This window comes from Leucopleurus acutus, assembly GCF_964270905.1.
Source record: "Leucopleurus acutus genome assembly, chromosome: 20".
Taxonomy (NCBI): domain Eukaryota; kingdom Metazoa; phylum Chordata; class Mammalia; order Artiodactyla; family Delphinidae; genus Leucopleurus; species Leucopleurus acutus.
The window spans coordinates 5505106-5517310 of record NC_139162.1 but is presented as its reverse complement, the minus strand read 5'-3'; the positions used below and the strand labels follow the sequence as shown (position 1 = coordinate 5517310).

Sequence of the window (12205 nt, the reverse complement as noted above, 5' to 3'; positions counted from 1 at the left end):
AATATTCAAAAAAATAGACTTTTTTCTTCCTAATACTTTAATCCATCTGGATTTATTAGGCTATAATTTAAATTTTTATATTTCAACCTTAATTTTGAAGAAAATCATGTTTCATAAAATATTTTAATACTTATTTAACTAAATGACTTCAGATCTGTAAACTAAAAAAAAAAAAAAGAAAGAAACGTATTTCATTGCTTTCTATTCCTCTGAATTTCACTTTAGGAAGGGAGAAGGGCAAGTGAAAATAAAACCACCCATAATTTTCTCCTACAGCTTTGTTTTTAGAAGTATTATATTTCTCATCTTTGCACGAAAATCCCCTTAACCCTTGTACATATCTTTAATGGATCTGGCATAATTCCAACATCCATGATTTATATAAATTGTACTTGAACCAATTAAAATTTTCAGCCTGTGTCCCCTCTTGGCATAGAGGATATTCACTGGGACTTTACCCAGGCTGCTTCAATAAAATTATTTTGAATATCTGCATAGATTTCTTCCACATAATTAAAGTTACTTTCAAAAGTTACATAGAAAAATGCCCTCAAAGTCCAGCATGGTTGTGAGCATACATTCATAAGAAAAAAAAAAGTGTTTTCATTATGTTTGGTGGAAAACATACTTTAAAAGTAAAATTTCACATTCACTAAAGAAATACTATGGCTCTAAGCAAAGCAAGCTTTTCAAAGAACATTTGATAATAGTATCAAGATGTTTAATTAATAATTTAACAAGTAGGAAACTTTTATCGCCCCTTTGATCATTTTTTTGAGGGAGCTGTAAACACCACATCCAGTCCATAAAGGGGAAGATTACACACAGAGCTGTGTAAATGAAGGTGGAGGAATGTTAAAAAGGCTAAAAATATCTTTTCCCTGGGAACTCTCTAGGAGTTGGTCCATAATGAGATTCAACTTCGATAAATGAATAAAGCTGAGAAAAATAACTTGAATATGCAAATGATTGGTGTCAAAGAGAAATCTAGATTACTGTAATAGGAAAGCAATTTTGAGGGGGTAATGGCTGACACAGAAGAATTGAATCAAGGGTACTGTATCCACATTTGCAAAAGTCTAAAGAAAGGTCTGTTGGGAGTGAACAAATGCCCAAGTCGCCAAACCTCATCTGATCTAACAAAGCTTTGTTTAGAACTTCCTATGTGTGTGCTACACACACTCGCTTATCTTTTTATTCCTTTAGCAAAGAGAAAAATGACATTCTAAACATCTTTGTTACATGCGCCAACTTAGATACGGAGAAGTGAAGTTCCTTAATAAGACAGGCTCACCATGTGACCCAGTTAGCCTGGGACAGTCTTGATTTCCACCTGTTGTTGTGGCTTAATTGTTGATAGTACCTGCTTTCATTCTAAAAGTTGTTCCAGTTTGAACAATTAATGATGTGGCCACAGTATCAATTTTCTGTTGCTGCTGTAACAAGTTACCACAACTGTAGCGATGCAAAACAACAGAAATTTGTTATCAAGTACTTTTATAGGTTTTGAGTCCAACATGGAACTCACAGGACTAAAACCACACGCCAGCAGGCCTGCATTCACTTCTGGATGCTATAAAGCAGGCCTTGGCTTTTCTAGCTTTGGGTGGCTACTCACACTCGGCGTGTGATCTCTTCCTCCACCTTCAAAGCCAGCAATGGCTGGTCAAGTACCTTCTCACATCAAATCACCCAGACTTTCTTCTCTTCCCCTCTCTTAAGGACCCTCATAATTACATTGAACCCACCCAGACGATCCACACTGATCTCTCTATTTTAAGGTCAGCTGATCAGCAACCTTAATTCCCCTTTGCCAAGTAACCTTACATATCCACAGGTTCCAGGATTAGGACATAAAACTCTTTAGGAGGGTCATTATTCTGCCAACCACAGCCACTTTATAGGTAACAGAGCTGAAATTTGAAGGCAGGCTTTCTGATTCAAAGTCTAGTGTATTTTCAGTGAGGATGTCTTTGGTGGAAAACCCTTGTTTGGTCTTTATGAGATGTTGGTAGGTGGGGAGGGTGTGAGAATTGCAAACAAAAATTCAATAAAAGTATCTATCAGTGCCTTCTTTACTCGAGGCACTTAATTTTGGAGATCATCTGTTATAAATAATCTCACAATAGCCTACTTATGCAAAATCTCTGTGGGATTCTTTATCTCCATAGAATTTTTATGGAATTTTTTTTTAAAGCTGTGAACGTCTTTGAGGTTCTCAGGACATAGTTTCGACTGCCTTCTAGGAATATCATATCAAGTTTCGATTCCCCTAACATGGAACCTGGTGCTTATTTCACACACCTTCATAGTCATTGAGTCTCGTCTTTTCTTTATCCTTCTCCTCTATGGAGGCAAATGCTGGCATCTTATTTTTCATATGTGTTTCAAGATTTTGTGTAAATCTGTATGTCTAAACTTGTAGTCACGTATAACTGGAGATGTCTAATATTTGTTAGACATTTGTATATCCCTAATTGAATGCAGTGAACTTCTAGTTATCATTTTGCATTTCTAGCATTATAACTATTCTTATTATAAAAGATGGTATTTGGAATGAAAGGAACAAGGCCCATCTTTTTGACTTAGAAATTGGTTCAAGTAGAATTTCCTAAACAAGTATTTCAAAGCAGCATCCACGTTGGAAAACGTTTTAATGTCGCAAAGAGGTAACTTGGAGGAGCACCTACTCATTTGGGTAGGAGACATCATATCTGTGTCCAAAAGAGAAACTGAGTCACGTTATGTTAGAGTTATAGCTAATAAATTCTCTTCATTTTCTGTGATGTAAAAGCCTCTGGTTGAAAAGCATGTGAACACACACGCATTCCACTGATAACCAGTAGTTTAACTGTATCATCTCAAATAAGTAATTTACTGTGTTGTGTATGTTTTACTTCATTTGAATATTTAGCCCAAAGCAGAATTATCAGAGTTCAAAAAGGTCACTGAAGTGTTTTCTAAATTATTTTACTTCAAAATGACTCATGAGTCTATAGACTGTGTATCTCACACTTTGTTTCTTATCTGATTGATCCAGGTTTGACGTCTGTTACTGGGGTCACATCTCGTAGAAAAAATATTGTGTTTTAAGAGCCAGTGTCTTCCTTTTGGCCTTCACCCAAAAAACCTTGTAGCATGTTTTTCATCAGTTCATCCCTTTAGATCAGATCACAGTATCAAATTTTGTCTGACTAGGTTGTGTCTTTCATAAACATAGCAAAGAGAATAAGCCAAATGAAGGGCAAGATGTTAATAGCTTGTTGTGACACCAAAGGCCAGTGTGCTTGTACATGCTTTGTAATTTGGCTCGTTACGTTTGTGTTGCGTTGTTTTTTTAAGGGATTCTTGTCTACGCATGTGCACCGCCCATCTCCATTATTATGGTGCAGTAATTGGTTTGAAGAGTCATCGGTTGGTATGTTGTGACTTGCTAGTTCCCACTTCTGGTGGAGACACCCCCAGGATGTGGAAGGAGAATCGAGAACCTAGGAAGTGGGGTTCAGGAGTGGTGGCCGAGGGGACCCAACGTGCTTCAGCTAGAGCTCCTCTGGCAGTGTAGCTTCCGTTCTGACTCCTGTGGTTTTTCACCACCTCCTCCCCATTTCAGAGGTCAAGCTCCCTCTCACCCTACACACAGGACTCAGTGACCTGGTGTCCACCTACCATGGCCCGTGAAGTGGAGCGATTAGTTCACGTGGTACCTTCATGTCTCCAGTGTTGCATAAAGTAATTTTGCCTTAAACAGATTAAGAGTGATTTGCATACCTTGTTCCCCTCCCCATTTTATTCACCTTGGTCATTTGAGAGCTACATTTATAAGAGGTCCAAGTCTTTTCTTTTCTTTTCAGAAAGTCTGTGACATTCCAGAAGGGAACATGTTGTAGTTAGGCTGATGCTATAGTATTTCCCAACTGTCACTTGTGGCAGGGTGTCACATTATACATAAAGGCTCATGGTGTGTTTTATTATGTATTTTCATGTGTATTAGGAAAAATTTTAAATAAGCTCACCATACCCCTGAATTCATGGATAATTTTGCCTTGGAGGAAAAGTGAAACATAACAATCTATGTACAGCAAAACTATTAAGTAAATAACATAGTTAGTAAAGAGGAATTTTAAAAATGTAAGGGAAGTCCATGAAAGAGCATTTAGCAAACAAGGGCACAGTGGGGGACAGCACACATTTTCAAGTCAGATCTAAGTTTGGATCCAGCTGGATCACAAACTAGCTTTTGACCATAGACCAGGTCCCTAAATTTCTCTGAGTTTTGCTGCAGTGGGTATTTCTCCAGGTTGTTTTGAGCCAAATGAGGCAACACATTAAAAGCCCAGACATGTATTGGACACCAAATAAATGTTAGTTCCTTTCTTTCAAAAGGCAAGTAATCAGTTTAATGTACTTGGGTGTTGTTTACCACTGTGGTTCTTGTTCATGAGTTAAGACTGCACAGAGTCAACTGGCCTTTGGTCCATGGAGCCTGGGGCTGACGGTCAGCTCCTGTGTGCCAGGAATGGAGAGACAGGACAGATGGCCAAAGCTGAGGCCAAAACTTCGGACTCCAGTCTCTTAAAGAGGGATTGCCTCTTCTGAGGAGGGCTCTATGCAGTCAGCGATGAGTCAGGTGCCTGCTGTGTGCCGGGCACTGAATCTCAGGCTTGGGGATTTGCTGTTGGGCATGAACACCCACCCCACCTCTGTCTTGATGGGGCCGGAGAGGCAGACATTAGTTGAATTGTCACACAAATAAATAAGCAATTACATGTTATGGAAAGTGTTATAAAGGGTACCAGTGCCATGGGAGTGTCAGCCGTGGACACCTGAGGTAGTCTGGAGCAGTAATGAAGGATCTTCTCTGCCAGTGATATCTGAGATCTGAAGGATGGATGGAGCGGGCTGACCAGATGGCAGGTGGGATGCTCATGTTGGCTAGGAGGGTTGCACATGAAGATACCTGTGCTGGGAAGGAATGGGCTGAGTTGGAAGAACTGAGGAAAGATCGGTGTAGCTGGGTAATGAGAAATAGAGGGGCTCTCTTGTGATGTGAAATGAGTTTGGAGAAGTGGGCTGGGGCCAGGTGATAAAAGAGACGTCACAGTAAAGGAATGTGCTGAGGAACACATTCCGTAAGAGGAATGAGAAACGATTGAGAGGTGTCCATTCTGGGGTGACATAAATAAATAAAAATTTTGAAAAGACACCTTGGAAGCCTGTATTAGTCAGCCTTCTCCAGAGACACAGAAGCAGTGATTCTGTTAGAAGGAACTGACTCACACAATTATGGCGGCTGAGAAGTCCCAGGATCTGCCTCGGCCAGCTGGAGGCCCAGGGAACCTGGTGGTGTGATCCAGTACAAGTCCAAAGGCCTGAGAACCAGGGAGGCCGATGGTGTTTATTTCAGTCTGGGTCTGAAGGCCTGAGAAGCAAGACCATTGAGGGCAGCAAGGAGTGGAGGCCACTCAGGTGGGAAGACAAGGGCGAGTCCCTCCTTCCTCTGCATCTTGTTCCATTCAGGCCCTCAGTGGATTGGCTGGTGCCCACCCCCACTGGGGAGAGCCATCTACTTTACTGAGTCCACAGACTCCAATGTTAATCTCATCCAGACACACCCAGAAATAACGTTTAATTTGAGCACCCCATGGCCAGTCAAGTCGACACATAAAACTACCCATCACAAACCCCTTAGAGAATAGATGACGGCAGGCAATATTAGTAGCAGGGGTACCCATTAGGTGCCTGTTGCAGTGGCCCAGGTGGGAAGTGTCAGAAACTAATCTCTGGAGGTGATGATGGATTTGGAGAGAAGAGGGTGGATTTAAGACAAATTCAGGAGACAGAACAAGCAGTGTAGACCCGACTCGTTGATGGAGTGGCTGGGGATAGAAGGCCTCACTTGGGGAAGAGGGTGGCTTCTGAGTTTCTGCTTTGATCCCTGGGAGAAGGACCACCCTCTGGGCAAAGTTTAGAGCTAAATGATTAGCATGAGACTGGATTTATCGAACTTTCTAGTTGCTCAAAACTCCTTGCCTCCAGAGGGAGGAGATATGGGGATATATGTATACGTATAGCTGATTCACTTTGTTATAAAGCAGAAACTAACACACCATTGTAAAGCAATTATACTCCAGTAAAGATGTTAAAAAAAAATCCTTGCCTCCAATAATGACATTTTGGAATATTTTGATTAAATTATTTAAATATAAAATAGTTCTGCCTTCTCTAGCAAAGGCTGAATGAAGCTGCCCTTTGAAAACTGGGCAGTAGGCAGTAGGAGTTGGGTTAAAATTCACACCCCGAACAGCCAAGGACCTGGCTTTATTTCAACCAAAGACACCACATATCTTGGATCTGAATCCTAATCCCCCACGTTCTACAAGACTTGGCTAGCGTCGTAGGCCACAAGTAAGACAGAGGAACAGAATTCACATTTGCCAAATATGCGGATCTGTCAGAACTGGGTGGGACAGACTCTAGATCCAGCTCAACATAATGGAAAGACAGACACTAAGGAGATACAGTTGATCAGGATGAAGGCCAAGTCAAGTTCTTGGCAATTTTGGGAGGACAGAAGGCCAGACCTTCATTATTACAAGAAATTGCTCCCAAAGCTTGATTTTTATTTTCTTCGTTTAGCAGTATTCTCATAGTAGCTTTAAAACTCAGCGTAAAAGCTCATTCTCTGTAAGATCTCCTTTGTGTGCAGATGTTCAAAGGCTCTCCCTATTTAATTTCTTCTTAGCTAAGGTACTCATGCATTATTTTATCTACCCCAGAAATCAAAGTGTGTGTGTGTGTGTGTGTGTGTGAATTTGTTAGTGAAAGGATGAAGTAGTGTTAAAGAAAAAATGAAAAACAAATTCCTCTACCCATGTATACCTGGTTTCATGTTTGCTTACTACTTTCAAATTCTGTCCACATGTGTACATCACACATGTATAGTACACATGCTATTTTTTGTGTTTTCACACAGTATTCTAAGTAGATCAACAAAGTTGAATAATTATTTTATCTAATGGCTGTATTCTAGCATCTTGCTACAAACACATTCATTCAACTCATCTTTTTTGCCCTGGACATTTAGTGGACGCCAGTGTAATTTCATTATTAGAAATAACACTGCAGAAAGTATTTCCATGTATGTAGTGCAACCTGTCTCAAATAGAACCCAGAGTGGTATCCAAATGGAACAAAGTATGTGAGTCCTTCATAGATTTGGTGAATTTTGCCATGCGACTTTCCAAAGGGTGAAACCAGTTTATAACACATTCAGGTGGGGTATAACAAACGTGTTTCTCTTTTCTTTTCCTAATTAGGGCTAATTTTGACAACAGTATTGATGATAACAACAGTAGCAACAGTAGCAGCAGCTAATATTCTTGAGATGAGTTACATAACAGGCATTATATAAAGTGATCTAGAAACATTGTTTATAACAGTTTAAAATGTAAACTCTGGAGACTGATTTCACAGGGCCAAATCCAGACTCCATCACCTAACCTCTAATTGGCTTCATTCCCTCCTCAGAAATGGTTCCTAGGGTCACTGTGAATATCAACTGAGTTAATATAGTAGAGAGCCTCGGTAAGCCCTGGATAATGTTGGTTACCATTATCCCTAATAATGAGTGTTTTATGAACCCATTTTACAGATGATAAAACTGAGAGATTAAGTGTATGAGTTGAGGTCACATGACTAGTGAGAAGTTGTGCTGGGATTCCAATTGCAGAGACCATTTCCGAAGGATTCCAGCTACAGAGACCTTTTCTGACAGAAATACTCAACAGGGTCCCAATGCAGGGACCACCACTGATATCCAAGAAGTGTCACTGTGGCCCCTGAGTTAAATCGAGGAAGTATCAGGCGCAGAAATGAGAGCATAAAGTCTACATAGTTCACTGGAAAAGCCCCGACATAATTCCTTGTTACCATGCAACAGCAAAGCTGGGTTTCCTATGCTGTTTTCTTCAGCCTTGAGATCTGAAGGTAGTTCCATATGGAATTGTGAAATCCCTGCTAGATTATAAAGGCCTGGTGGGCAGGAGTCCCAAGGTCTCATTCAGGACCCCTGCAAGCACCTTCCTTGCCTCAGGAAGGTTCTCTATAAATACTTACTGCCCTGAATTTCTCCCAAATATTACCATAAACACTTTCGGTTATTTCTTAATATACTCTGTTCATAACTGCTTAGTCAGTTCTTTTTATTAGCATAACATTCCTTTAAAGCATAATGATGTTGGAAAAACAGAAACAATGTAAGCATATTTTCTCAGCTGTGACTGATTGCTGGTGTTTAGTGTTTGCTTTTTTTTTTTTTACTTTGCAGATTTGATGAATTAATCGTAAATTTCCCAAGTGGGACTTAACATGAACTGATCTTTGTCTTTTATTCTGTAATGTTTAGTTTCTATTCTAGTGCTGGTGACTATCCATTGAGACCAACGTTTGAATATTGCCAAGGGCTCATAAAATTGCTGATATAACCTACTTTCTTTCTCCAGAGAACCCGACTTCAATTTTCATAATGAATGAATGCCTTCTTTCTCCCCCAATCTCTTTCCTCCAATAGCTACTCGTGGAGACCATTGATGTCAACGGTAGAACTCTCGAGGGGCCGGTTCCTCTGGAAGTCATCGTGATTGATCAGAATGACAACAGACCGATCTTTCAGGAAGGGCCTTACATTGGCCACGTCATGGAGGGATCACCTACAGGTATGTTAGGTTGGCTTACTGTTTGCATAATGGCTTGGGAAGTGGCATCCTCTGATCTTTGAGATTCTGGAGACTGTTTCGTTGCCTCTCTGACTTATTGTTGGTATGCATCAACACTGACATATTATTTCCCTGGATAGCAGCAAGAGCTGGAAAGCTGCAACTCAGAACATGACTGGCGTGTTGCAAACTAGGAAAATGTCTTCCCTTGTGCCCAAAGGTGATCCTTCAAGGAGGACCGACATCTCAGTCTCCCATGTGTGGCTGATGTCGGACACCATGTAAATATCTAGCTCACCCTTGTGAGGGCCCAAGGCTGAGCTTGTGGTATAGTGGAACTTTGAAGAAAATTAAGGTCCCCACTGCAAGCTCCTCAGTTATTTCTCTTCATAAGTGCCTTTTAATAAGAACCATTTGGGGAAAATGGGTAGGACTTTTTTTTCCCTTTCCTTAGAAGACATGGATAGAGAAAACTTTTCTCTTCGGTCAAAGGGCCAAAAGCAAGCATTTTATTACTCTCTCTACATGCAACACATGTACCTAGTGTTACAGAAATCACTCAAGGTTACTATGGAACTCCTGGTATCTTTTCCCCATGTTTAACCTTTCTATCACAGAAGGTTTCAGAATTGAGAGCTCCCTTTTCTGGCCTATAGCTACTAATTAAAGCATTCCATGACCAGCAGCAGAAGTCACTCCTGAGTATAATGCTTGAGAAAGTGAAGAGCAAAGTAGAAAAATCCCTATTTTAAGTCTGGACTTTGATTTTAAGCTTTCAAATACATTTGAGTGAAAACATGCCACATGAAGAGTGTCAGTGTTGCTGTGTCTGGATTACGCCAAACAACTGCTGTAAGCAAAGGAGTCACTCCTCAGGCCGATGGGAGATGGAAGCTCAGGGGCTGCTTTAGCTGGTTCTTTTTCCCCCTTTACTGAATGGATGGGATGTATCAATAGCATGTAGATACGGGAGGCTCCGGAAGCATTGTCATGGCAACCTGCCTAGACTACCAGGTGAATAATTGTATGCAAGGTGCCTAAAAGCTCCCTTCAGCTTCAAAGAGCTGGGCCTCTGTGCACTTCATCAGTTAGATCCCCAGGGGCAGAAGCACCCTCTCCCTTCCAGGTTTTGAATGCATTCTGTAAAAAGGAGAGGGCCTTATGGGCAGCATCCTGGAGAGATGGAGAGCGGGCAGGTGAAGGTGGGTCAGGTCACTTCAGGGCAGACCTTCCCCATGGCTCCGCTCAGTGGGCTGCTTTTGATGCAGAGATGGTTTCTGGTGAGACACACCCTAGAATTGGGTTGGATGCTTACGGAAATCTTCTTAAACAAGCTGATGTGCAGAACAAGTTACGAGAACCGATAGGGAAAGCTGTTAAAGAGACTGGAGTTTGAGCAGAGCAGAAAAATGATTCCCAGTTTCCACCTGTGGTACCTGGGCCCTGAATGTGAGTGACTGGAACTCGAGACGGGCAGGAAGAGTGTTCTAAATGTAAATGACAGTGGTTACATCCGAGTCGGCTGTGAGCATGTATATGTCTTTGTATATTATGTGTGTATATGATTAGACGATGTCCAGTTTTTCTCCCACTGGGCCCTTCTTTAAAGCTTGAGAAAGAAATTTCAAATTTTATTGCTTTATATACATATCGTATTTTCAAAGCAAAAGGGAATCTTTTATGCTTGTTGAATTTCTTAAAGCACAAAGCAGTTCGGTTAGGGTGGACACATACCCAGCAAAACATAAATCACCTCAAACTTCTATTTATGAGTGGTATCATCATATAAAAATACATAAAGGCTTGTATATCTGTATGGGGTAGTTTCTTCCAGGTATGCAGAATTTGGCCTGAGTCATTGTTTTCTTTCTCAGTACCCTCTGGGTTGGTCTATAAAGCAGAAATTGACATGGAGTCAGTCAAATTTGAGGTCAAAAATATGGAAATGTTGTGGAAAAGTTTTAGAGGAAAAAACACTTAGATTACTTAGCACCCTGTGGGAGAGCTCAGGCAGATGGCCCCCGAAGCGTCTGCGAGGACAGTGGGGAGCTGGGAAAGAAGGTGGGACCGATTTTCCAGTCCCCTCCCAACCTAAGCCCCTTGTAAGTCGTAACAACAAGCCCTGACAGGCTAGAGAAATGATCGCCTCTTCTGTTTCCACAATGTCCTTCTCATTTGTGGCTTATGGAATCCTATGTGTTGTAGACCTTGTATCACATCCATTTCACAGAGGGGGATGCTGACCCCAGAAAGAGTTCATTGACTTTGCCCAGTTCACACGAATGACTGATGGGGGACAGTGTTCAGGACTCAACCGGCAGCATCAACCTTCAAATCATGTGCTCTTTCAACTGACCCACAAACTTCACAGTGAAAATAGCCGTTGAACGATCCTGACATTTAGGTGGGCACTTGTTGTGTGCCAACAGCTTTCTATCACTGTATCATTTCCTCCACTCTGCCCTGAGGCAGATGAGAAGACTGAACCTCAAAGGGGTCCGGGAACTTGTCCAAAGTCCCTCAGCTGGTGGACGAGCTAGAATCAGGGTCTGCGTCTGGCCTCAAGGCACAGGCTCTTTCTTGGGCACGTTCTCTCACACAAACTCTTTGCATGCCCAGACTCTTTGATTTAGCTCCTGAGATAAAATAACCAGCTCTTCTGACCAAAGAGCCAGGCTGCTTGATTCATGTTTCATTTCATGTGAGCTGTTGCTCCGTCTCTAGGGTTAAACGATGTTAACATGGGAGCCCTTTTCATCACTCACATCACTTTTCTTCTGCATCCGCATAACCAGAGCCAGCTTCATGGGGTGGGACCTGCCCAGCCTCACAGAGCCCCGGGCTCTGAAGGGCTCCACGCTTGGTTTAATGCTGTGTTGTCGCCATCTTAAAATTCTTAATAAATGTTCAACAAGGGGCCCTGCATTTTCATTTTGCACTGAACCCCAAAAATTATGTAGCTGGTCCTACACATAGCACTGTGGCCTAGAGCTGGGTTTGATGCTCTGCCAGCCTCCTTAACAAGGTGGGACTGTGGGCAGGTTACTGAACCTGCTAGAAGCCTCAGTCACCTTGTCTGTAGAAGGGGTGGGTGCAGAATAGTACCTGCCCTAGAAAACTCTATGCAAAGAGTAAATTAGACAATGTGCTTCACTTAATGCTTGGAATATAATAAGTGTTCAAGAAATGCCAGTGTATTGTTAATGCTCCAATTATTCTTATTATTCTGGCGGCCTATCCTTTAGGGAAGGCAAGGCAAAAAGACATGCAGTTTGTGTGAAGGAACATCCATCTCCCAACCAGCCAAGCATCATTTTCATGTTGCAGTGTACCCAGATGCCATCAGCACCAGGCATCGTGGAGGAAGGTCACCCATATTTATCTGTATGTGCAGACAGGAGGCCATTTCTAGCTGCTCAGCACTAAACTCCAGGCTGTTGTTTTGGGGAATCATTACTAGATGAAGGAAGATCAACAGAAAATAATAGTTT

The 12205-nt window shown here is 41.7% G+C and overlaps 1 protein-coding gene across 1 annotated transcript in view; it reads left to right on the top strand.

The window, feature by feature from the left end:
• Positions 1–12205, top strand: part of CDH13 (cadherin 13) — a 1019214-nt gene that overhangs the window by 637745 nt on the left and 369264 nt on the right. Inside the window, exon 6 of the mRNA XM_082862470.1 lies at positions 8570–8714. Within this exon, the coding sequence (XP_082718596.1) occupies positions 8570–8714 (145 nt within the window). The remainder of the gene's footprint in view (positions 1–8569; positions 8715–12205) is intronic.